Source organism: Corvus hawaiiensis, chromosome 5 (genome assembly GCF_020740725.1).
Source record: "Corvus hawaiiensis isolate bCorHaw1 chromosome 5, bCorHaw1.pri.cur, whole genome shotgun sequence".
Lineage (NCBI taxonomy): Eukaryota > Metazoa > Chordata > Aves > Passeriformes > Corvidae > Corvus > Corvus hawaiiensis.
This window is the reverse complement of record NC_063217.1, coordinates 45,487,326-45,514,813: the sequence shown is the minus strand read 5'-3', so window position 1 is coordinate 45,514,813 and position 27,488 is coordinate 45,487,326. Positions and strand designations below refer to the sequence as shown.

The window sequence follows — 27,488 nt, the reverse complement described above, 5'->3', positions numbered from 1 at the left end:
ACAATATATCTCATTCATTTCAGTCCTTGTTCTTGAGGCTTTTCTCTGCTCCTATAGCTAAGTCATGCTGTCAGCTACAAGTCAATTAAAAATTGGGTCCCAAAACCCTTCCCAAGCAAATAAATGGAGTATCTAAGTATAGTTGAACCTTCAGAGGTTCCTTTCAGCTGTGATGCTACACATTCACAAAACTCTTCTCTGAAGCTTAGCCAAACTCTTGTGATCTGCAAAGTTCAGCAAGAAAAAACTTTTTAGAAAAGCCTGAAGGGTGCAAAAACCCCCCTGCAAAACATCCCTGCACATCTCATACGCTGCAGGACTGGAGCTGTGACTGGAAATCTTGCAGAAAATTAACCAGCCTCTCCATTTTTGTAACACTGATTAAACGTGTTTATCAAGAGGGAGCTGCTACCTCAGGCTCGCTATCGTTTCTCTATCCAGCAGCCAAGAAGGCAAATCACATACTCACAATTATATTTACCTCTTGGTGTTTTAAAGAACAATGTATCATACTGCTCAGGGTACCAATAGTTGGACACTGCTTTCATCTAATGTCTGAAACACAGAAGCAGTTCACTGCTGCGTCCCTTTCACCTGATAGGACAGAAAATTTAAAGTTACATATTTAAACTAATTCACAGTGTGGTAATGTAAAGATAGAAACACACAAACATGCATACAGAAGAGCCTCAAAACATTGCACTAGAAATGGTAGTTTCACAAATGGAGGTAATAGGAGAGATCTGCAAAGAAGAGTTTACATTAATTTATGTCACGCGATATATGATCTAGATTTGTCTTCAGGAAACGCTGTTCTGATGAACCACTGCCTTTAACCACTGTCTCTTCATTCCCTCTGTCTCTTCTAGAGCACTTACAGAACAAATAAACTCCTATTTAATTTTTATGATGAGGAGATTCAAAATCTGCCAGCCATTGCCATTTGTTTCCTGTCCTTGTGGGCATTTGTCTGGCTTTTATATTTTCAAAAAAGCAGACTGTGGACGTCTGTTATCTATGCACAGCATGCAGGATAAATGCAAATACTTAGTGGTGTACCAAATATGACCCTTTGATTTTGCACATGAGAAGCAGAGGAATACTACCCAGGTTACTAAGCCATCTAAATGTAAGGCTGAATGACCTGTAACAGAACAATAGATGGTGAAAAAAGTAGCAAAAACCAAGCCAGAAGAAAAAATACACATTAAACTGGAAAAAGGTGAAATGTGAAATCTATCCCTTTTCTATAAACACATGTGGAAAGAATAACACCTAGCCTTTTTATTCTTGGCTTCCCCCCACCACCTCCCTTACATTCCAAGAGAAGATCTGCCAACTTTTGGCCATATCCATTTCTCTTCTGTTGTTTGCCAGTATTAGTGCACTCTAGCACACATTCTTTCCTAAGACTTCAAAACGAGTCGTTTGTTAGGTCCAACTGTTTAAAGCGTCCAGCCACCCTTCCCTCCTTTGCTTGGAGCAAGCTGGGTGGCTCACAGGCATGCACATACCCCGGCTTACACACTTGGCTTTGGCTGGGACCTCTGATTGAAAAGACTCCTAAAGAGACTTCACAGTGCATGCCTTGTGTTACTGGAGATCAGAAGACCTTGCACCAATACATCCAAATGCTTCTAATGCTCCCTTTGTCCTAAAGTACACACTGAGGCAAGCATTCCTGTGCTTTGCTTATTGAAGCTGCTCGTGCAGGGCTTCAGCACTTCTGTTCTGTAAAGCATTTCTAAAATCTTAGATCTGGACCTGCTTATCATTACACATATAACCAGAGGGTGGATTCACCTCTACACTACTGTTTAGCACAGTTGTAATTGTTTTAAGATTTAAGCTGGACTCTAAGGCTCTAAACAAAGGGCTGAGTTTTTACCAAGAGAGATTAATTAACATAATTAAAAAATAAAATATTGAGTAGGTTAGGGTATACAGTACTCATTCTTTGCATATAATAATGGGGTGAAATTCAAATTTGATGTAAAATGTGCCAAAAAACATTGCTGAAGCTGCATCCTCTTCAAACAGCTTTTAGTCCGCCTCTGGAGCAGAAAGAAATACAAATCTCAATCAGCTTGATTTCAAGTCCACTGATTTTAATGTTAGCTTTGTTTATAAGAATAGCCCTTCTGTTGGAACTTCTTTCAAAGATAAAAAACCCCCATCATACCAAGAGCTATTACAATATAGGCAACAATTCTTGTGCCCTGCTTTCTCTCCCTTCCTCCCACCATCCCTCCCCTCTCTTGCTTCCTCTCTTTCTCCTCCCAGCTCTTTTTTTCTTCTCGTGCAGAGGAAGCTTGCAAGGACCTGCTGAGTTTTTTGCCTGATGTCATCCCATGAGCAGTGCAGTGAGGAAGAGAACCAAGAGCACCTGAGTGCTCACAACCACTCTCTAAAGTAGCAGTATCCTCAGCCACAAAGCCATGAATTTGTATTTTGAGGCAACATCATATGGGATGCAGAAGAAGAGTAGTGAACCACTGTCTGGGCGAAGACTTTAGGTTTGGTTTATTATTACATTCAGCCACAAGGCAGTTCAGATCCAGACCCAGCTGCCTCAACATTTGGTAGTGTTCAGCTCTGGAGTCAAGGTTCCCTCTCTGTTATGAAAATGGGTTCAGAGTGTGTTTTGATGTACTTCCTACAATTCATACAGATTTTTAGGTATGAGAAAAGAGAAAAGAACTATTATGATTATACCATATAATAAGCCATAGGGGATGTCTTGTTATATATCTGTCTACTGAGGGTGGTGTTTAACACATTTCTGCGTTTAGGCCAACAAAACTCTCTTAGAGGTAAAAAATCATTGTGTAGTGATTAAAAACACTGACAACCCCCCAAAAATGGACAGTTAATACCTTGTTTAGGTTCTCATTTAGCAGACTTTGCAGAGAAGAGTGTTACTTAAAACTAACTGCTGTTGACCATTGGAGAAATGAGGAAAGATACTATAATCTTATGCAATCCCAGTTTTGGTCTGTTCCCCTGACCTGGATTAACCTTTTTCCTTTTATCTGTATTTTAATTCCAAACACCTCGCTTAAATGCGACTGTATCCAGGTCTCCGCTAAAAGCTTTAATGAGCAACTCTAAGGTCAGCAGAAATGTTTGAGCTTTATTATTATTTCATACAAATGCTGTAGGGATCCTTGAATCTCCCATAGTTATTAGTTATTTTGGTCTCCAGTGAGATGTTCGGCATCTGGTTGTATTAGTTTATTGATTTCTTTTTTAAATGGTTGCCTTTCAACAGCCATTTAAAATACATGTTTCTTCTTCTTAACTTACTTACAGGCACAAACACTGAACAAAGGCTGCATGGAACTGGGCCCAGCTTTCTTTTGTAAACAGTAAAATGGTCCTTGTAGTCTTAGTGTAAATATTTCCATTTCTTTCTTGAGAGAAGAAATTATAAATTTATACATAGCACACTTTAAGTACTTTTACTGCATTATGATTAACTACTGTTAATAGACTAATGAAATATCAACTGTGCATTCTTTCAATTTATTACATCACAATCAAATGTATTATTTTGTTCAATCAATATTAAAAGATCATGTCCATTTAAGTGTGCACACTGTTTAGTAGACTGAATGTAGCACATAAAAATTTTTGTCTTTAATCGATAGAGATCCCAGAGCAGCTAATTATTTTATAAATTATTAAGTATTCTTTTCATTCTTTGCATCCTATTAATACCTAGGGAACTTATTAATGGACCAAGACTCCAGCTGTTCTGTTTCCAGTATCTGCTCACATAAAAGTGAGTAATTCCCTTACATGGTGTCTTTTGACTTTCTTTTAAAACCAATCCAAATCGGTTTGGATAAAGACCACACGGGTGAGGCCAACATTGCAACATGGGCTGAAAACTGGCTGTCAGACAGGATCCTAAAATCCACAATGAGCATACAGTGAGGGTCAGGCTGACAGGGACAGATTAGGGGTAACATGGACAAGAGTATCGGTGAACTGAAGCTCCAGCAATGTATGTGGTATAAAACCAGATACTTGGAAAGGTAACTGTGTCATGCAGCAGTGAGTGAGAGCAAAAACAGTTCTAGGACTCAGATGTTCTTAAAATTATCCTTGGAGATTATATCCTAAATTCTTACCTGGAAAACACAAAGCTGCCAGACTACAGGGTCTTGTTCTATGAAGTGTAGAAATTCCTTGTAGTCTTTGGGCTAGCTTCAGCTTGCACCTAATAGAATGGAAGAGCCATAACCATTCCCTCCAAAGAGAAAGTGGGCAAGGAGAAAACATTTTGGTTGTAACACCTACAGGTGTTAACCTTGAGGAAGAAGAGGTGATGGTGGCCAGGGACCCACTACAAAAGGGCTTCTGCATCTTTATGCACGATTATTGCAGCAGTTGCCTCAAAAGTCAAGCTCCAAAATCTTGAAGTTGAAGGATATTAAGGATCCCTAAGTCTGGCTAGAAGAGACAAAGGCTTCTCACGGGTCTGAATCTAGTCCACCTCAGTACTGAGGAGTGCCTGAAAGTTAATCCCATGATGAATGGTCTTCACAAAGTTAGCTGGTTCTGGTGCACATCAAAACTGGCATTAAACAGCAGTCTCAATAAAAGATCAGAGGAACATAAGCCAAATTAGGCTATCACCCTTGCAGATTGTGTTTGGGGTGCATTCCTGGGCTCTGGAGGAGGTTTCTAATGCCACTAACTTCTTTCCTTTTCACATGCACAGAGATAAAGATGGCCAGTTATCAGAGAATGAAGCAATAACACCAAGTGTGTCCTGAAGACTAATGGAACTCTGTAGGCATCACCCTGAAAAAACATAAGATAAAATTACTCTCAATAAGACAAAACCACAATATATATTGAGAAGGCATAACCTTCCCCTAATTAATCCCATTCTGAATAACTTTTCACTTTTTCCATAGAATTTTTTTGGGGGTGGAAAGGTTTTCATCCTGAAAGAGATCACCAAGATGAAAAATTTTTTCAGATGAACAGATAAATCTCTGCAAAGCTGCAAGTGACTGCAAAAGGGATGTAAAATTAGATGTGTCATGCAGTTCTATGACTAGGAACCATTGCATCCCCCGTGTCCCATATGAATGAGCATGAACCATTCCTCACTTTCTTTACAATGAAAATACAGCTTTAGCCAATTGAAATGCTGATTTCAATAAAGTCAAGATTTACTAAACTAAACAGAGTCACTTTGCTCTTTAAAATGGTCCGTGGTTTTGTCACTTTGGACTTGTCAAGATTTTCTCCCAATATGTTTCTAAATTCCTCTTTTACAGCTTAATATAACAGAGGACATTTCATTTTTAGAAGTCAGAGTACACCAGTAGGATTGAAGATCAACACTAAGTTTGTTACATACACAGAAATTCTAATAATTTAAAAAGCATTTTTGGTGAAGAAAGTTTAGCCAGAAAAACTGAGGAACCTCCAGGATTCAACTGTTTTACTTCAACTGACCTCCATGTAAAGCCTGAACAGAACATCTTGGCAACCAATTTGAAAACATATTGTGAATCCATGGATAATATTTCTGGACAAATAAGTAGCAGCATTCGTAAGAATCATTTAATTGTGGACACAGAGGTTTATATGGATTTGATTGGTGTATGGAAAGGTATAAATAAAATATAAATAAAAACTTACCATATTCAAGGTGGGATACCTGCGAGCTGCAGCAGATAATCCTCACTAGTATAGATTCTCTGGGTGGAGAATGAGAAACCCATCATGCCCGCACATGCCGCACCAACACATTACAGACTGTGCCTGTGTGAAACCAGTGGAGCTTTCAACTTACCTGACATGGGTTCACTGAAACCAGAATTGTGCATTCTCTTCTCTTAAAACAAGAGGGACACCAGGGATTTTTGTCTGTTTTTTTTTTATTTTATAAATCAATAACTTTATAAACAACAAATAAACCAAATATATTATATTTGAATTGAAAATTCATGTCAAGTTTTTACACTGAAGATTATTTTGAGTTTAGAGCTGAGTTTAGGAAACGTTTAAAACTCCTAACACCCTAATTACAAAAATACATCTGCTTGGTTTCCCTATCTTATTCTGTAAAGAATACTACCAAATTTAAAATCAGATCCTTGGAAGGACAGCCAAGTAAACAAAAAAACCAGGATAGAATAGCAAACCAATTTTTAAGAAGTCTGAAACATCTTTATTTAGGCAAGGTTCAAAGTTACAAATCTTTATTTCTTTTGACTGGGGAAGCTTCCAGTGAAATGTTGACTGTTATTCAACACAACACTTGCATTTTAAGCACATAAACATACTTCACCAGAGAAACTCGAAGGGATCAAAGTCTTTTTACTGAGTAGCTCTTATGGAAACAAAATGCTTTTTTGAACTGGGGCCTTTAGACCTGGACTCTCTTCCCATTAAAATACAGAAGATCAGTAACGATCTGAAAGACCAGGGAATCCAAACTAGATGCTTTTAACAATGTTAATGAAATTAAAATCAAATCTACCAAATCCAAAAGATTCAACACAATTGTAGTTGCCTGTTCCTGAACGCAGTTTAGTATGCCAACACCTCTCAACTATTTCTCTTTCTGTGGAAGTAGCCTTGTTGCCATTCGCACAAGAGAAGGAGTCTTCACTGCTAGTAGTTTCAACCAAGCTTTGGAAAAGCATTATTTTGCAAGTTTATTCTGAATTCAGAACTGATGTGGTTAGAAAACAGACTCAACAATTCACAACCACCAGCAAAAATCACTTTAGAAGTTAAATAAGTGACAACCCTCTACAAAACACAGCATTATAATTTTTGTAACTCTTGGACAACTTGGACTCAGTGTTCTTACTGTTTCACCAACATAAAATAAAACTGACTTCAGAAAGTTACTCCAGTGTGCAACTAGTTTGGATAAGAGGTAAGAACTTTTCAATACTCTTTCCTATATCAGCCTATAGAGCTCGTTAAAAAAAAAAATTACATCATTCCATACCTTTCTGGCAGGATTCAAAAAGAACCCAGAAAAGCAGAATAGTAAGCACACAAATTAGTCATATTTGCCACTATTATCCAGCTTATGAATTACAAGGAACACTAGTTGTGGGCACTGTAGCAGAGCTTAAAGGTTACAACAGCAGGCTTCAAAAACAGAGGACTGAGAGATCCCCTACCAATAATAAAAACATTATTAGTAATTTAGCTGATTTCCAGGTGTCTTCCAAAACATTCTGAAAACAGCCTCAGGAAGTCAAGACAAGTTGGTGAAAATCAGTTGATATCACAGAATCACAGAATGTTCTGAGTTGGAAGGGACCCATGAGGGTCACTAAGTCCAGCTCTTAAGTGAAAGGCCCATACAGGGACCGAACCCACAACCTTGGTGTTATCAGCACCATGCTCTCACCAACTGAGATAATCTCACAATAAACAACTGACCTCATCTCTGCATATAACAGGGCTTTATAAGAGAGTAAATAACTGAAAGGGAACCTGCTAGGTGCTAGAAATCCAGTTGCAAGAAAAATTGGTTTAGTTTTCCAGTTGTTCCCTCAGATTTAACAGGCAACACAAATCAGTTGAGTGGAAATCAGTCCAAACTGGGATGGCTTTTTTGTGGTTTTGTCCCACTCCTCCTGTTCTTTTGGAATAAAAACTGGCTGGACTTCTGTCCTCACACTGAGCCCTATATAATGGGCCAGGTTTTGGTGCCAGGCACACCTTTGTAAGGCAAGTACAGCTCCAGTACGTGCCCCTCTGCAGGGCTGAAAACAAACACAAGCCTGCTTCCCCAGTCCAGAAATAATCCTGTTATGCTCTGAAGGATCAGTGTAGACTGGATATAAAATGGAGGCATCACCTTTCCCCTCAAATGCTGCCCATCATTAATAACATATGCCCACAAATCATCCTCCAGTACACCAAACCTGAGAAATACAAGATCCTATTTGGAGCTTGCTCACAGAACCAGATGCAAGAACATCTCAGGTGAAATCCACTAAGTCACACTGGTCTGTCAGCAGCACTGGGGAGAGGCATATAGTGTCCATGAAAAATATTTTAGTAGTAATTTGAACTAATTTTTCTGCGTTATCCTCCATTCCTGTTTCTCTGCAGCTGTTCTTGTGTGCCATTTTCTAGGCAGTTTCCAGACTCTGTGTGTGTGTAAAGATCACTACTTGCAACAAGCTCCCTTAGAAAATACTTATCACCGATAAATCATCCACTCGTCTATTTCCCCCTCAGTGACCTTTCAGCAGGCAGCTAATGAGGTTAGCAGCAGTGATACTTATGGAGTAGTCATTGCCAACACGTTGCTCACAGTAATTCTTCCAAGCAGAGATGACAGGGAAGGAGTGGCGAGGACTTCTCTGTTTTGTTTTGAGTAATGGTGGCTTTTTTCTAAAGCAGATTTTAATGAAAAAATGAGCGTTGCTTCAGTGTTTTGCGAGTTCCCATTCTCTGATGACTTCCTCCTTTTCCCATTCAAACACAGACTGCTTCTAGTCTGGCTGCATCAGCAGGCTGGCTGGGACAAGATTGTAGGTCTCTCTTTCTGGCAGGGGGTTGGGATGGATGCTCCAGGGAGCCTGGGGAGGGCCCCTCACCACTCCCATGGGTTGATGTGCTTTCTCACCAACGGGAACCTCTTTTTGATGGCCTTGTTCTTTCTCCTCTTCAGCCAAAGTCTCTGCTGCTTTGTCATACGTTATAGGCTGTTCTTCCACTGGAGAAAATGGATATGTATTACTGAAAGCCGTGTGAAAAGATTCACAACAGCTAAGCTTAAAGAAATGTAGTGGCAGCTTTGAGAGATGAAAGCTATGAAAGAATGCACAGAATCAGGTTCAATACCAACTCATGATGCAAGAACAAAAAACCAGGCAAAATCAAGAACTTGCTTCAGATTTTAAGAAATTACTTGTCCTAGATCCATGGTTTTCTCTTTTAATACATAACAGGAAAAGGCATGCCCATAACAGGAAGATTACCTGCCTGGAAAATTAAGATCCCTGCTTCAAAGTCAAAAGATCTTAGAATCATTCACTGGCATGGTATAAGAACTTCCCTTAATACATTAAAGAAAATACCAGATTATTTATTGTTCTTTTTGTCTAAGATGGCAGAACCACTTCTGCTAAAATTTTCGGGAAAAAGTCAGACACCTGTCATGAGAAATTTCTGTTCCAATACCTGCATCTGATAAAGCTGTAAATGAAAACAGAGTCTCCTAATGGGAAACATCAGTCTTCCTTTGCCGGACAGTAAAGTTCTACACATGTTCCCAATATTAGTCCATCTAAGTAAATGTGAGGCACATTTTCTACTGATGAATAAAGTGACTTCTCAATGTATGTCTAAGGACATGACAGGCAATTTTGAAAATCTTGCAAGATGACTGCCTATTTGTATCCTCAAACATTTGCCTTTGCATATTTCTTAGTGACTGAGGCAAACTGGCTTCTCTAGTAACTTCTGCAGTTAGGAAGTATACATGGTAAATAAAACAAATGTCTAAGGATATTAGTCTTTCTCCATCAGTTCTCACCATCTGACCAATTAAGAGATTCAGATGCCACCTAGAAGGCCATATTTCCTAAAATTCAGAGTGGTAACTTGAGAGCCACGGAAGCCTGCTGCGTGCTTCTGTGCTGCCTGCTGCCTTTGGACCAGTGACGAAAGGCACATCTCCTCTATTTATCTCATCTTTGTTCAAGCAGCAAACACTCCCCAAGCAGTCAAACAGCTTGTTTAACACAAAAAGCAGAACTGCAGTTGCTGCCATGGGGACTTCTCACACCTTTCCAGTTATCTTGCCTGAATGAATAAGGACTGTCAAAGTGTACTGTTCCATGGGTATCCCTTCCCCAACAGTATGATGGGCATAACTTCACTTGCAAAGCTCTGGAGGTCTATATGAATGCAAAAATCTGATATTATTTCATTGCAAGAAGCCTCTGGCTTCTTATGAGTGTGAAAGCACTGTTGTAGTATAGTTTCTCATGACTAGTCTGCAAAACAAAGGACTGAATAGTCTCTTCACAGCAATACAAATATGGGTTCTGCCAGAAGTAAAATCTGGGTTTCTCTGTCTCCTCTATCAGCCACTGCTCCTGCTGGTACAAGGTGAGAAGAGATCTAATAAGGAAGGACATCCTACTCACCAGATTCTGAAGGACAGGCAGGATGAGGATCTGCTGTCTCACACTCAATTAGATCAACTGCTTTAGTCTCCAGAGAACTGTTACCCTCCTTAAAAACCGCAAACTGCAAATACATACAATGTGCACAAAATATGCAGAGCCCAAATTAACATAAAATGAATTGGTTTTCTGAAACCCTAGAGGCAAACTAAAAGGGCCACACACACCAACCACTGAACAGGGAAAAAGATCATCCTGGCTTCTGGGATGACCCTTCCCCTGCAGGTAATTAAACAGTTGGGTTGATGACAGCCCCAGTCTTTCCTTGGAAAGCTCACAGTCCCAGTCTAGTAAAGAACTACCAATGCCCTTGCCTTGAAAATCAAAATTTCCAAGGGCAAGAACAAAAGTTCATGAAAATCAACCCTCTCCATAGTACTGAGGGCTATTTTTAAAGTGTTAAAGATATCTGCAGGAATCCAGATAGCAGGAAACTGTGTCAAACATGGGGAAGGAAGCAAGCCTCCTTTCCTGGCTCTCAGCATCTCCTGCAGGGTACGGTTCCATCATGCCACAGTGACAGTGGAAGTCAGAAGATGAGACCCTCTGGGGGAACATGCTGAAAAGACGAGAGGGAAAACAGAAAAAACAGGGGTAGAAGAAGCAATGTGAAGCACTATGATGAAATTGTACAGAGGGAAAGAGGAAAAGCCAGTAAAGGGGGAAGGCTCAAAGAGCAGAGACAGGGAAGACAAGAAAACATCTGTAAATAAGATGTTCCAACAAAAGGACTGACAGATTCAGGGCTCCAGGTGGATAGCCAGTGGATTTATGTGAATAGAACACACATGTAGCAGGTGCACCTATTTAGGCATCAGTTCATTTATGAAAAATCTGTACTCTCACAGCTGCTAACCCACATGTGACAGACCCCCAGCAGAGATTCAGCTACACACAGTTCTGCAAAATATCTCTGAGTGGGCAAAGCAAAACACTTGGTGGATGAAAAGTCTCAGAACAGCATCAAAATCCAGGCACGTGCAGAAGTTTACCAAGGCTTACATACCAGTAGGACTAACCTGGCCTTGCTCACAGAACTCTAATATGAATGTCAAAAAATATGCAGGTATACCCTCAGCTAAATGTACCCTTAGCTAATTGTACCCTCACCTGTCAGAGCAGAAGTAAAGGGAAAAGTGAATAATGCTTGGACAATTTATAGGTATAGTTTCAGTATTGTGATACCTAACTTTTGATGTGTGTGATAGCGCAAAAGTTAGGTATCCTCTTTATCAACCTAGACAGGCAACAACAAGAAAGTCTTCGCACTCTCTCTCGTCATCCTCACAACTGAGAAATGGCAGTGTGGACTACCAAATGAATGAAACTCATGAGCTCCTTACAGTTACTGCATACACAGCATACAGTCCCAATATGAAGTCCTTTGTTAAGATCATTAATGTTGTGTACATCAATAGTACCCAAAAACCTATTCCAGCTCCTTAAGAGTTGAGCAGCTATTGCTTTCTGTCCCTGATGTAGTATAATCTCTTTTTTTACATAAAGCTCTCCAACAATCCACTTGAAGTGAATAGTAGAAATGGACAACTTCCCACAGCTTTTTGGCAACTCTAGAGCTTCTAACCTGAGTGCAGGGATGCATGAAGCCCTGGTGAACTTAATGATCAATGGCTACATCAGCACAGAGAAAATCACATGCATGAAACCACAGCAATCCATTACTGAGTAAGCACCAATAATTAGCAAAGGGTCAGTGATTTGCTCTTCCAGTGTGCAACAAGCCATTGCAATAAATTACTTTATTAATGTGTTCGATGTCTCCCGGTGCATAGTGAAATGTAACACAAATGTGTAATAGATTTAAAAGCTGGATTTGTTTTTGTTGATTCAGTCCATTGCTTAGCTGTTTAGTTACCTTATACTCAGCAAAAATGTCACTGGTGACCAGCGTTAACTGCAGGGTCAGCAGAAGGTGGAGACAGAGCTGATGGGCTGCAGGCCTCCTAGAGCACCGCTCCCAGGCAACAAACTGTTCTCAGTCCCAACAAATGTTTCTGCTTTTCCCAACCTCAGGTATTTTGCAAACTGTGGATTTTACTTCTGCTGTGAACAAATTATGGCATTGCCATGATTCAGCTCATTTGCTGTCCACTACCTGAAGGAAAGGTGCTGATGATAAAACATGCATAAGAGTATGCAGTTGAGCAGCTAAGGAACCATATGCCATAACCAGGGTTGAGTTAATTCAGTACTACCAACATATGTTTGACAGTGTGCTTCAGTGGCTACCCACTCACAGATCCTGCCAGACACTCTCACTGAATCATTTGCAAGGCCAGTCTGAGTCTCAGACTGAGCACAGAAGTAGCCACAGACGCCAGTTATGTCACTTGACAACTTCAAGATCCAACTGCAACCATCCAGCAGTGTAATGTCATTCTAATGCCAGTCAGAATCAGATCCTAAGACCAGATTTTATGGGGCTAAATGCAGCTTCAAAAATGACAACAGCCACAGGCCTGGACAACCAGACCGTGTCTGCATTTTTACCTACACCAGTGTAAAACTGGAACTTTATATACCCTACCAAGCAGCCTGATAGAATCCTGGTTGTTTTTCTTTACAAGGCAGCAGCTTCTAATACAAGACATTTAATTTCATCAAGCCCCAAAATAGAGTTCAACATCTCATGTAGCACACACAATACTTGGCTCCCAAGAAGCCTTTTTTACAGCGGGCATACTTTCCTGTGAAAATAGCTGTGTGATATGCCATGTCATCACATTGCCATTTCCTTAATTTAGAACACAGCTCCCCAACTGTTGTGTTCAAAGCTAACAATAACACTGGCTAATGGTTGCAATATATCCAGGCAGCTGTGAACTTTGAGGGATAACAATGAGGTAAGATGAACTAGGGTTCACAGCAAAGCACTTGATGACTCTAGCAGTTATTTAATGTATTTAAGATGTGAATTATTTGATGGATAATCTCAAGTGGATCCCTAACACTCTTTGATCCTTCCTGATTCCTTCTCCACTCCACATTAATATAGTTACCAGAGGCTTGTTGCCAGTAGGTGTTACCTTCTGATTGTCAGCGCGGCTGCTGGCGGCTCTTATCGTGTCTGCATAAAGATTCTTCTTATACAAATTCTGACTTCTGCAACAGAACAAAAGCTGACGCAAGTTATTTTGCTTTGAGAGGAACAGATGCTGCCTTTTTCACATGTTATTCTATCAGTATTCACAGAAGTATGTATATTTTGTTTTCTCTCACTGGTTTGTGTATTGCTATCCATTACCACACAGTAGTTGAGACAAATAGCTTGTCAGAAAAAGAAATCAGTAAGAAGTGTACAAATGCTTGTCCCAATGTGCCATCTCTAAAGGGTCATTCATTAGAATGAACAATAGGCCTCGTAATTTTAACTAGACCCTTCCATTTTCTTATATTATTCTATTTATAATACATTTCTCTTATAAAAATTTGTTTCAAGCAATGCAATGAAGCGTGTCTGTGGGTGAAGCTCAGAAATAAAAGTCTGACTGTATTTTTGTACACTATCGGTAGTTACAATTATGAAAGTCACTTTTGTATTCATCTGCATCATTTATACAAAGCAACAATTTCAGAAGTTATTATGAAATAAATGAACTGAAAGTCTCAAAAAGCTTGGAAATAAGTTCTTTCAGGAAATACTCATGACGTACAGAATCGGCTTAAGGAGAAAAAGCCAAGAGTACAATCTGAAGATGGAAAAGGTATGAATAATCAGCTCTAAGAGGCTAGTTCCATAAATTCAAAGCTTGTTATTTTTATAGTTAAACAGCAATTAAACAGTTAAACAGTTAAAAGGCAGTATTAAAAGCCCTTATAGGCCCAAACATTAAATTTTATTTTGCATCACTTGAGATCCAAATCAGTACATCTTCTTTCACTTTGCATACATGTTTTTGCCCTCCTAAGCATCAGCTAACAAAATTAATGTTGCACTCTTCAAATTCTGGAAGTCTGAGGTTATAACATCTTTTTACCTGACCTATTTTAAATAAAATTTAGTAGATATTTACCAAAGAAAATAGGTATTTTCCTTTTATTTTGGAACTTTACTTTTATTTCTGCATAACCTTTATATACGAAGTAGGAAAGGTCACATGCCATAATTACCATGTATTGCTCCCTTCGTGAAAATACAACATAATTAAATTTTACTTTGTGTGACCTTGGCCAATTGGGGTGGAGGAATCTATGACTGAGGTGTTGAATCTATGATACAGGTTTGGGGTTTTTTGTGGAAAAGAGTTGTTTCCTTGCTTCCCATGGAAGATAAAACTTGGCACAGTATACAGTCAGACTGCATAAACCTAACTTTAAGAATAACACTGTGCTCTTCAGCAGACAATAGTCATTGAACAAACCAACACAATACTTCAGCATGCTTGGCCTTCAGTTCACACATTTTCAAATTGGCAGGTGTAGACCTCCAGCTTCATTTCCTTCAATTGAAAGGAGATAGGCATCTCCATTTTGCAGTAGAAGGAACAGGACTATTACAGACTTAATCGGGACATTTTGCAATACAGTAGATTATCTGAAAAAGTGGTATAGCAATTTCAACCCACTTACTGGTTTCCAGACTCCAGTTAAATAGGGATTTTAGATCAGTGGTTTAATTTTTGATCTAGTTATACTAGTAATTGCTGCAGTTCAAATTCAGTCAAGCATGTAATTGAAAACCTGTTGTTGTGGTAAGCAGTTATATTGATCACAAGCACTTGGCAAGAAAGAAACATAAATCTGGGAGAAATTACAAAAGAGAGAGGAAGGGAAGAAATTTAATATCTTCATACCTTTAAACAAATCATATTCTGTCTATTTTTCATAAGAGAATGCATGAAATATATGGGAAATATAAGAATCTCACAATTTTTCTGTTCTTTATATATCCACTGATCAAAATCTGAACCCCAAGTTATGATAAAAAAACAGGCTACACTTAGCTTCAATTCTGGACCCCTATCACTAATTAATAGAAAATAAGAAATGTTGCAGCTTCTCTACTTTTATGGACTAAATATGCCAAGAACCATTAAATAAGAATGGATAATATTAGGTTACACAGTTAACTTCTTTTGTAGCTTAACTTTTTGTGTCTAGGAGAGTCTAATTTTAAAATTGACCTAAACCACAAACAAAAATCCTGCATTTAAATCAGCCTCTGAGAACAGCTGTCTGCCAAGGTCACGGCCAAAAGACTCTAGCTTAAATGCTTAATACTTTCCAGTCTAAGGGACAGCGATGACATTTAATTTCACATCAGACTGCGTTCTTAAATAGTGACTGTAGGAATTCTTTTTGCCACAAGAAGAATCCCAAATCTGTGCAATTCATTACATCCATGGAAAATGCCAGGGAGTACTTTTACAACAGATGTGCTTAGACTCACATCCCTGATTTTACTCTTTCTACTGCCAGGAAAACTGTTTCCATGTTTGTTGCTGGAAACATCACTCTGGAAGTTTGCCTTGGGAAGGTTAGTAGGCTGCTTTTCTCAATGGCAAGGAAGTTTTCGGGTGGAATTCTACACTGAAAGGCAAACGAAGGCAAACTCATTGAATAGCTGGTGGAGAAGAGCCAACCTCTACCATGACAGTTCCAGACATCTACAGCTGTGAAAGGAAACCAAGGAAGAAGTAAATGGCATGTTCCTGAGCTCTCTCCTCAATATGAATTATGGCTCCTCCTCAAACCTAATAAGGTCTATTCTTCTTCCCTCCAGACACGTCTGCTCACTAACACCAATGTGAGTTCTGTGGGCAGGGGACGTGCCAGAACTTTCTGTATTATTCACAGATCCAGTTACTGAAAAGAATAGGAATTTCCGTCAGCTGAGGACCAGCTCACATTGCCAGCCACGAGCACTCTGTGCAAGCAGCACAGGAGGGCGGCAGCCCCGTTTGGAAGCAGTACCTGCGGCAGTAGGCAGCCAGGACGCCCAGCAGCAGCAGCAGGGCCAGCACGGCGGCGCACACGGTGATGGTGATGTTCCGCACCTTGGCCCGCCCGGCGCGCTGCTGCTCCCACCACTCCAGGTCGCTGAACTGGCAGCGCTCCCCCACGTAGCCCGTCACACATCTGCCAAGGAAAGAGGGCACACGCTGCAGCGGGTGGCAGGACACAGCCCCACACCGCCACTCCTGTCGCCTTGCGCCTTGGTTCGCCATTGATCACCACTACAGAAACATCTGCTTGAATTTTGCAGTGGGGAAGACAAAATTATTTTAAAGGAATGCTGTTGGAACATGTAGAATCCAGTATTAGAAGTACTTTAATTTTTTTTGCGCTGTAATTTTTGCTGGTATTGAATCGCCTGTAGAGTTACACAGAGAGATTGTAATTACTAGATTACTATGGGTAAAAAGTAGAAAAAAAAAGTTTCTTAAATCCTGTAAATCCTGCTGTGTGATTAGTGTTTCTCCAGGATTTTCCATTTAACTTCTTTCAGCAGCAAGCTTCCCTTCCTTTAAAGGAAGCAGTACAGGACTGACTCATATTTTCAGAGCAATTTGGCTAAGAGAATCAAATTTTAATCTGAATCTTTACTTTAAAATTAATGATGAATGAAAGTGTTTTAAAAAACCCCATGATAAGGGTTAGAAATATATTCAAAACTTAATTTTAATATAAGCTTCTTCTGTAGGCAGTTTTTGTTGATTTGTTTGGTTTTACCATTATAAAACCCAGCATAGAAATATCTTGTCAATGCATGAAACCCTCAAATCAAAATTACTAGAAACTGAGAAATACATCAAAAATAATCCCAGCCTAGTTTTACTGTGCAAGGCAAGACACATAAATAGTAGATGGAAAAATTGAAGTCTACTCAATTCATAACAATCCCTCAGCAATGTAGGCTCAACTCCTCACAATTCTAATTAGTCAGATTTTACTCAAGTCCAAGAGCTAGTCAAGTGAGAAAAAGAAACAGGATTTGACCTGCAGCAGCTTTTACCTAATATCATGAAAACATTGTATCAGCATTCATTATTAAATCAGGCACAATCACTTTCGTTCTGTCACAATTTAGAATGCATGTGTGCTGGAAGGCAGTAAAAATGCTAATTTTTTAATGTTAGATTACAATGAATTTCAATCATGCTGGAAGATCTACTTTCTAGTGTAAGATCTTTTATTACTTAAAATACAAATCACATCTGGCATGTGATTTTTGCTAGATAACATTTTTCCATTCCTGCCCTTTGGTAGTTAATAGATTAGAGCCTACATGAATGAATGCTGCCATCTAGTGAGAATTCAGCAGGCATGGAATCCAGCAACGTCCACACACAAACCCCAACAGCTAAGCATGGTTGCTCTTAAATTTTTTAACTGCTTCCACTTCCAAAACTTTAAAATATGTATATTTGAATTCTCATTATGCAGTAACGCCTAACAGATAAAAGAAAAAAAGAATTATGTGATCCAATTTGAAAATTCTGCAGGTTTAGACTCTTTAATTTCAAGAGAGGAAACTTCGGAGGTGAAAATAGATAGTTTACAATGCCTCTAAAAGTTACACTAAAAATTCAAAACAAGCACCAGAGATGACTATGAGTTTGTCTCCTGTAATGTCTTTGCCCAAGGGCTTTGCTGATCTCAAGAAATCCACAGCACAAAGCACCCACTTCATTCCCATATGTGTACATGAGACACATTCCTTTCATATTCTTGCAGGTACAGAGATCTGTAGGCAGGGGAGACCACTCAAATTTCAAAATAGGAAAGCCTGAGGCACATAGGGAGATTTGCCTACCCTGGAACAGCATCCACCCCCTGCACAGGTCCTCACTTACCACCTGAGACCCCAGGGGAGGAGGCAGGCGGATTTGTCCCACTGTAAAGATTTTATGCTTGATTTTGAAGAAAGATTAGGAGTACAGATTCAATTATAATCAGGTTACACACTTAAATGCCAACACTAAATGTTTTGAGGAGATTATTACTCCATGGGACTAGGTTGTCACATTGACCAAGCCAAGGCTGACCTCTGGAGAGATGAGATTCTCCTTGATTGTTGGGGTTTTAGTTTAGTCTTAGTTTTTTTTCCTGTTAAAGGAATTTTCTCCCATATGCATGTTGCTAGGGGACAAATAGCTGTACTTAAGAAAGACAAAAAGGGGAGTGGGGCGGGCCTGGCTACTCTTTTGTCTACACCTGGGTGTGGGGTCAGTTCGCTCTGAGCGTCCGGAGAGAGAAGCTGCAGAGAAAGGAGCTGCTGCTTCTTTCTTTTTGGCCGTTCTTTCTTCCTGCTGGAAGCAACGCCGGGACCCCAAAAGCCGCTTTCCCTGCCCTGCTGGAGACCGAGCTGTGGCTGCCCTGCCCCGCTGCTGCTTCGAGCTTTCGCTACGCTGTAGCCCTGCTCGCCCTGCCTGCCTGGGCCTCCGTGGGGTTCTCCCATCTGGATACATCTCGCCTGCCACCCGGGATTTGCGTCCGTCCCTGCCGTTCCAGCCTGCCGTTTCAGCCTGCTGTTCCTGAGAGCCCGGGATCAGCTGCCCAGCGGTTTGTGAAGCCTTTGTTCCATCCCTTCCCGGGATCCCAGGGCACCAGAGCCGCGGGTTTCCCGAGCTCGCTCCGGAGCGCCCCCTGCAGCCGCGGGGGAACCATCGCACCTGCCCTGCTCACCGGGAGCCGCCAGCGCCCCTGCCGGCTGCGAGCGGAACTGCACCCGAGGGGAAAGGGCCTGACAGCCGAGAAGGCTGGGACTGGGTTTGTGATTGCTGTTACTGCCAGAGTTGTTGTTGTTTTGTTTGACTGGTTATATACATATATATATAGAGTAAAGAACTGTTATTCCTATTTCCCACATCTTCGCCTAAAGGCTCTTGATTTCAAAATATAATAACTTGGAGGGAAAAGGGGTTATATCTGCCACTTCAAGGGGGGCCTCTGCCTTCCTTAGCAGACACCTGTCTTTCAAAACCGAGACATTGATTTTATCAGTATTCCCCTGCACTTGGGGAACCCAGAAATAGGCTTCACAAAAATATTGACAGGGTTAAAAATATTGACAGGAGAAGCAGGTCTCGATTTTGAGGTCTCGTTGCAACTCTCCCTGTTTTTAAGGGGGCAATTATATCTTATCCTTTTCTGCCTTTCTGAAATGGAAGATGCTGACACCAGACTGCTCCCTGGCCCCAGTCAGAGAAGACAAGACAGAGATGTCCTCTTGCATCCCAGTGACTGCTACACCTGAACAGCGAGGCCAACAAGGAGGTGCAAGTCAGTGCAACACGTACTGGAAAGAGAGCAAGCATCTCTTCCATAAAGCCATAAGCACTAAGTCATTTAACAACTTACCTTCCATTTCCAAAGCAAAGAATCAAGTGCTTAGGGAACAGATCCAATCCTACCGTTAATTTCAACGGGTGTGAATAGAGTGGCCATGCCCTGAAAATTACACTGATAACTTACAGGAAAGAAGAGATTCTAACGCTAATGAGTGACACGAACATCATTTGTGGACAAACTCTTCACTGCCTGCAGTTAACCAAGGGCAGCATTCCAAGAGTGCCACTCTTCAGCAGAGAAAATACAAATTTCTGGACTTACGTGCAGGCATAGTCTTGCAGATCAGAAACATAATTGCACACTCCCCCATGGAGGCAGTATGACTCGTACGAAGGAGGGCATCCTACAGGATCGCCTTGCACAGCATTTGTAGTGTATCCATTGCTGACAGCAGTTGGGGCAATGGTAGATTCTGAAACAGAGGGTTTCACAAGGACATCGCAAACGTTTGGCCTCATTGGCAACATAATCTTATGAAAGAACTTCAAGGTACAAAACTAGGTAAAAATATCTAATTTCTATTAATTACTAGTGTTTCACCTTTTTTGCTTGTGTTGTTATCAAATTTAGGCAAACGGAAATTTAGATCAAATTGTTAGATATGCTTGATTTTTAGATTTACAGTGAAAGACCTGCAGTAATTGACTGAGTTCTGTCTATTTAGATGTGTGAGTCCAGCTCTGAAGAAAAACTGCACCAACTGTCTAGGTGCTTACTCTGAAATAATTTTTGCAATTTATGCAGCTTTGGCATACGGTGAATGTCTACCACACATAAATTACCAGAGTCAGAGGTAGAGGTGAAGGGTGACTTTATTTCATGCACTTGGATCTCAGACTCAGAAGTTTTCACAAGCAACTTGCCATTCTTATGCAGATTATTTCTACTCTGCTACCATCCAGTCGATTGCATCTCTGTGTGATGGCAGAACACATTTTTATTGTTTCAGGCTAGCTCGGGTACAGATGACAGCATCACTGGGGGAGCAAGGAACCCTGGGGTGCAGGCAACCCTATTGACCCAGTTCTTCAAAGGGTTCTGTAGCCTGCTCTGAATCACACGTGCTGCCACCCACACAGCTATCCAAACTAGCTAGTTTTAAAGGTAGCACTAATATCTCTCTGCACAGCATGACCACAGTGCAGACATGCCCTTACAGAAAAGGAGTGTTTTCATGCCTACTTTGATGCTACAACAAGTCTATAGGTCAGAACAAAACAGCTACATGGCAAAGAATTTCCAGCAGTATGGATTAGCAGAGACATGCCTAATCATTCTCATACAATTGTGGGATCAGTTCTATGACTCACACTAGTTTTATTGCAACATGACCTTCAATGACATTTGGGTCTTAAAATTTCATTAGCAGGAGAACTGCCATGGCAAAGAGCCTGAATGGAAAGGGATGAGTGATTATAGTGAACCCCAGGTGTGTGTGCATTCAGAAAAGAAAATTTCATCTTGCTAAAAGAACTAAAACAGTTTATTAACACCTGTGAAGACCTGGGATCAGACTGACAGATGAGGGACCTAGGAAACATTGCTTCCAAGTCATGCATCATTTAAAATCATAATTTCCTGAGTGACACCTGAAACTATTGAACAATTAAGTAACTGAAATGGGAGTGGGAATCCTGATGGGTGTTCTATTTAAGAAAGCCACAATTTCCTTGTTTTTCTGAAGAAACAGCTTTGTGACAGCCACACAATGTCCCTCCATCATCAGAAAGTTACTCAATCTGCAGTAAAATTCACCCTGACCAAGAAGGGTGACACAGAATAAAACAATGAGTCACTCTCATTTTCAAGGATTGCAGCTACCACATTGAGGCACTAAAATGAGGGTCGGATAGTCACTAGTGCTGAACCGTCAGGAGTTCCTTCAGTAAATTGGTAATCAGATTTTCTAAGGAGTTTCAGAGCCCTTCTGAACAACTAGTGCCTGTAACTGAGAGACAAGCTTATACTGAGGAATCAAATGGCACTTAAATCATGTGCATTTCCTGTGCTAGCCTTCTGCAGAGTAACAGAAGGCACAGGGAGTTTGAAAAATGGCACAGGCTGAAATTACCCCCCAAAAATATTACTTCCAAGGAGTATTTACTTCTGCTGTTGATTGTAAATGACACTTGATAGATCTGTTGTTACATTTAGACAGTAAAAATTCACATTGAATCTTAATGTAGATATTTCCTAACTAAACTCGGATCTGTTTTCCTTGGTCCACTACAAAACAGCCTCCTAAAGGCAATGCTAAATGGATCCACAAGCTGGTCAGAGTGTTACTGTGCAGGGATCCTTTAGTTTCCAGGTACAACAATTTATCCAAGAACACAGTTCTTAATTTAGGGCCACTTTGTTTTATTTACTCATTCTATTTACTCACTGCAGCCGATGCCAGTTCCAGAGGCATGATCAGCACACGAGCAAGTGAAGTTTCCTTCTGTATTTGTGCAGGTCATGTTCTCTCCACAGGTGTGGGACCCCATCTTGCACTCATCAATATCTGTCACCCAAAGAGTCTGCAGTTAGAAGAACGAAATGGCTCAGAGCATCAGTTAAAAGGGCAGCAGTTGCAGCACTGCGGTCCCCAGGCAGTGGGGAAAAACACCAAAGATCTCTCCCTCTGCAAGTATGCCTTCATGGAAAACCCAATGGAAAAGCAACCAGCATACTTTCTATAGCAAGAGCATGCTGTGCTGCTGCAGAAACTCTCCACAGGGAGAAGGAGGGAAAGGCTTCCCCACGAAGTGGAACAAATACAGTAGAGTTGAAGAAGAGAATTATTTGTACCAGATGAATTCTCCTGGCATTGCTAGTCATAGCTTGCAGCCTGGATCCATATGCCTGCAGTAACACAGCAGAAGGGTTTGGGAGTGGGGAGCTGCCCACCCCTGCACCACCCACCTAGTTCAGCCTGAGCAAAAAGTTTGGGTAGAAGAAAAGTGTCTAGAAACCTCCAGGTTTATTCAGTTTGTGTAAACACTTCTATGAGTGAGGGTTTGAATGACTGTGAAGAGGCTCCCTGACTACAAGAGTTTGCAGGCTCAGAGCCCATGTTAGGCTTGTATTTATCTCTCACTCCCATCCTGCTGCACACCCTCCTCCTGCCTCCACTCCTCTGCAAAGCCCACAGCAGCAGCTCCTGCCAGGCTGGCACCTGCACACTGCTAAGTGCCAAAGCACTCCCCTCAAAGGTGAAACCTTTGGTTTATATGGCAGAGTTTGGGAACCTCTGATTCATTTTATGAACTGTCAGCAGAGTACATGTGCCAGATCTACTTCAGGGAATCACAGATCTGTTACCCCAATTTCTGTGAAACGATTGCTTAAGCTGCTGGGAATTTTTCTACAGTAAAATTAACAGGCTCTGGCTCAAAACAGTCTAGAAAATTCAGAACACTTTTAAATACAAAAAGAAAAAAGAAACAAAAACAAAAAAAAAATGAAAAGGGGGAACACAACTGCTGCAGCATATTTCAAGAAATGTGATTTCACTAAGACAACATACACTCACTGTGTGTTATCACTGAACACACTGTCACATTCCTGGACACTGTGCAGGCATTTACAACTGAACCACAAAATCGCTTGCCAGTTTCTGGTTTTCATAGTACATTTCAAGTCATCGAACACAAAATTAATTTTGGTTATGTTTACTTCATAATAATGCTGCATCTTCTATAAAATGCTGAGAATCTGTTTTCTGGACTTAAAGACTGCAGGAAGATAATAGACTACTTTTCAGTAACAGTGGAAGGTACTGCATCCTGAACAGCCATACCACAGTATAGTGGTAAATAAGACAGTAAGAGCCCAGGGCTGCCTAAGGACTTGCCTTCTAGGTGGTGCTGGGAAGGCAAGAGGACCTTGTCACTCCTGTGTGCACTTCCAGACACCCTCAAAGGCATGAGCTCTGTCTCTGACCCCTGCAGGCAGAAGGCCCTCTCGATTCCTCTACCTCTGATAGTTTCCACACTCTACCCATAATAATGATACTGTTCTTAATTTTTCAGTCATCCTAATCAGCATTGAAGAACCAAAGTCCAGTAAAGATTATGTAAGAATTGGTTCTAACTTAATGGGCTTTGAATTAGGCTATAAAGTAAAAAACGAAAAAGAAAAGGACAAAAGAGAAGCCAAGACTCTCATAAAGCTCCGAACAAACTGTGCTAGTCAAATACTGGAGAGAAAAACCTTCCTGTTCGTATTTACCACTAAAATGGATTAAGAATTTAAGAGACGTAAGGAATGAACTAAAGACCTGGCATTAGAACTAGATGGGCAAATCAGTGGGTCTGATTATTAACAAGACTCTAAATGTACTCAAGTTGTCAGTTCCACACCTTGAACCTCATGCCTATTAAACAGACCTGGAATTATTTGATGAGTATTATGACACACTCAATACCTGCTTTCGTTTATATTCATGGCAACGATTTCCAATAAAGCTCTACTCCTTCACCTCCACTTCCCTCCTCCCCTTCACTCTTCCTCTCTCTCCTTCTATAGCCACTAAAAAGAGTGCAAACACTGAGAGGAGATATTCACTGACAACTACAGGCTTTGTATATTGATGAGTTGCTGAGGTTACCACACTTCAAACAGGGAGGAAGGAATCAAAAAGGCAGAAATGCCCCAGCCCTTCAGGCAGAGCAGAGCCCTCACACGTGCCCATACCATAGCAATGGACTCCATCTCCAGTGTAGCCTTCCAGGCATTTGCAGACGTAGCCCCCTTCCGTATTGATACAGTCGGACACGTTTCGATTGCAGCGGTCCATATTTACAGCACACTCATCAACATCTGTGAGACAAAACAAAGGACAGGGCACGCGGGTCATGGAACCATCACATCAGTCAATGAACAGAAACATCTACACCATGGGTCTCCCTCAGACTATGCTGTCACTTGGCATTTGTGCATCTGAAGCAAATGGGAAGAGAAGGAGAGAAGGACTTGGTGGTCTTTTTTGGTATGAAATTTGATGGGGGCGTTCTAAAATCCAAGAGAGTCAACCAGGTACTATCAACTGGAGATCACAAATACCGTTTGCTCAAAAAAAACCTGTTCAGAGGAAATGATCTCATTCCAAAAAAGCTTTATATTATAGAACCATAAGTTTCCATTAAGTTGGAGAAGACCTCTGAGAGCATTTGGAATCTTTGTTTTGCAAAAGAACACATAGGCTTAAAAAAAGAAAAAGTACTACAGTGAAAGAAACGTATGCCCATTTCAGTTTACAAGGTTTTTCGCTTTCTATAGCAACACAGATTCTTCTGAGTCTTCATGCTTAGCCACCAAATGGTATTTTTTCGATTTCTAAACCTTCCTCTTGGCCTTTATGAGAGAAAAGAAGTTCTTCCATTTATGTTGCAAACAAGTCCAAAAGTTTAAAGACCACCCTGAGCAATGTTTTGCATGGCTGTTAGAGTCTTTCTCTAGTGCTAGAAAGAAACTAGAGCAGCACTTTTATATAAACATTACATCAGGAATACTAATTTTGAAGAGATTCCTTATGTCTACATTATACATCAACTATCATGTCTATGGACTGAGATTTTATAATTAGTCAATTTTAACAAATAAATACATTATACTTTTATTATCCCTGTTTATTGCTTCTTAATATTAATAGGATTAACACTCATGGCTTGAGGGGAAAAAAAGGCATGTGATAATCAGCCATTTCATCTCACATGCTCTCTGCTCATCATCCCTTTCATACTATTGACCTTTCTCTGATGGCTTGCACAGCAGAGCTGCCAATGTGAAAGGAGATAGATTTTCTTCCTCTCTCCCAATGTACAATTTTTCAAAAGTTATAATAATGTTTTTATTACCATGGCATGATTTCCCCTTCCTGGTAAATCCTTTCAAACACTGGCACATAGCACCATCTTCCAGCAAAACACACTCTGCATTGACATAACATTCTAGTGCAGTGCAGTCGTCTTCATCTACAGCATAAGAAAAACAAAAAAAAAACTGGATGTATTTGGAAATATCAAAGGAGGTACTGTATGTTTATATTAAAGAAAAACAAACAAGCTAACTAACTAACTGGCTAACTAAGAAAACCAGAACCTACTGTCAAGGTTTGAAACAGCTGTCCAGGATTAATAATGACAAGCCAATACAATTATTACAGCTGCTCTCTTTGTCTAGATGGAGTTGATATGTCGTTTAGTATCAGGATTTTTGAAAACTTTCTCCAAAACCTATTGTAAAGTTTAATGATCTACTGTCATCAAAGATACATAGAATTCAATGGGTTTACTTTAACTTAGTTTAGAGGAATGCAATATACTTAAAAATCTAAGGGAGAGATTTCCCCAAGTGTTCCAAATTGGAAAAGTTTGTTCTCTAGACCAGGATAATATTATCAATGTGTGTTGATATAGCCAAGGAATATAGACAAAAACAAAAAAGCAGTCCTCCCTGGAATAATTGCACAGACTCAAATTCTTGTAAGAAGGTTAAGAGCATCAATACCACCAGTCTTGACAATAAGCCTTTCTTTCTTTAAAGTCTATGACTTCTTTCTGCTCTATAAACCTGTTCAGAGCCTCAGAGTAACTATAGGGAAGATAACTATCAGACTCTACCTGATATCATGATTTCAGCCATAAAAAAAATTATTTTCTGCTTTTCCCCATTGTCTGTATCCTTAAAAATCCCAGTGCTCCGTGTGCTCTGGAGCACAGTCTCTGGTGGTGGCATTGGCATTACCTCCTTGTGCACAGAGACACTTCCTGAAAAAGACAAGAAAAAAGTGACATGGACTATTTAAATCTACTGAAATAGCCTTCTGATTTTCGAACACTTGTCTACTTTCCAATAATCATGGTGGTTTCCTTTTGAAATAAAAATTGGTATCCTCCCAGACTAACCATTTCAAATTATTCACTCACTGGTGATTTTTCTCAAATACAAAAGAGAAGACATGTGACTCATTCCTCACAATACTTGTCAGCACTGCACACATCTTTTTCACTGCTAAAGTGCCAAGGGAAAAATTACAGTGGTCAGACAACATGTTATTGTCCCAAGGACAAAATTCCAGCATTTTCATTCTTCAGAGAAACCATCATTCCTTACATTAGAGTAAGGTGAATTTTTCCAGTGCTATCTGTCAGGATCCTCAGGGGTTTGAGGGGGGTCTTTTTGGGAGCTGGAGGACTGTACCTGCTGTTGAGTTGGAAGAACCTAGAGCATGACAGGTTTTCCCATCTTGAGTTTTCCCAAATCCTGGATGGCACTTGCAATGGACAATTCCAAAACTGTTTTCACAGATCTGATCACAGCCTCCATTCTCATAAAGGCAAGGATTTGTCCCTAATGAGGAAAAACAGGAAACTTAACAAGCTGCTTCTTCAGTCAACATCGCTGTTTAGACATGCAGAGTTGAAGCAGTTGGAAAAGAGTAAGGACTGACAAAAGCTAAGATTTTTTAAATTTTATTATTTTTATTTAACAGACTCATATAGTAAAGCACAGAAGTTATCACCTAGCCCCTGGCAGGAGAAGAGATTCATGCACTCTGTATCTAATACATGTAACACATTTTTTTATTAGTTTATTTCCTTTATTTCTCCTTTAATATTTAGAGTCCTAATTTTACAAGGACATAAGGAACCTTACCTTCTCTCAATCCTGGTCTATTGAAATACTCTTTTCTGCTTACGGGGAGATTGTTTCCAACAGAAAATCAAATTACTTGATCAAAAACTAATAAATCTCACAAAATCTTTCTCCATGTCATTTATTATTATTGGTGTGTGCAGGGTGCTAATAGACTAGGATAAATAGGAATTGAAAGACTGTGGTAGACTCATGGCAATTGATCAGCATCTATTCTTGGGCATGAACATAAATCTGCCAGCATTCCTTGGACACATGCCCAGATGATACTTTCAATAAATGCCAATCTGACTATGCAAGGCTTTTTAAAGAGTCTGTTTCTGAGAAGATAAT

General features: G+C 40.2%; 1 protein-coding gene across 4 annotated transcripts in view; it reads right to left on the bottom strand.

Moving 5' to 3' along the window:
* Window positions 1-6,173: 6,173 nt before the first annotated feature.
* The window catches only part of EGF (epidermal growth factor), a 59,935-nt gene continuing 38,620 nt past the window's right edge, over window positions 6,174-27,488 (bottom strand). Inside the window, exons 16-25 of one of the 4 annotated variants that reach the window (XM_048304364.1) lie at window positions 26,700-26,849; window positions 26,120-26,266; window positions 25,355-25,471; window positions 24,192-24,317; window positions 21,898-22,017; window positions 19,773-19,923; window positions 16,131-16,295; window positions 13,217-13,319; window positions 10,158-10,260; window positions 6,174-8,719 (exon numbers count right to left, since the gene is read on the bottom strand). In XM_048304364.1, the coding sequence (XP_048160321.1) occupies window positions 8,496-8,719; window positions 10,158-10,260; window positions 13,217-13,319; window positions 16,131-16,295; window positions 19,773-19,923; window positions 21,898-22,017; window positions 24,192-24,317; window positions 25,355-25,471; window positions 26,120-26,266; window positions 26,700-26,849 (1,406 nt within the window). In that variant the 3' untranslated portion in view covers window positions 6,174-8,495. Of the gene's footprint in view, window positions 8,815-10,157; window positions 10,261-13,216; window positions 13,320-14,031; window positions 16,023-16,130; window positions 16,296-19,772; window positions 19,924-21,897; window positions 22,018-24,191; window positions 24,318-25,354; window positions 25,472-26,119; window positions 26,267-26,699; window positions 26,850-27,488 lie in introns of those variants that run through there. The other 3 variants (XM_048304365.1, XM_048304366.1, XM_048304367.1) reach the window with 3 other exon arrangements.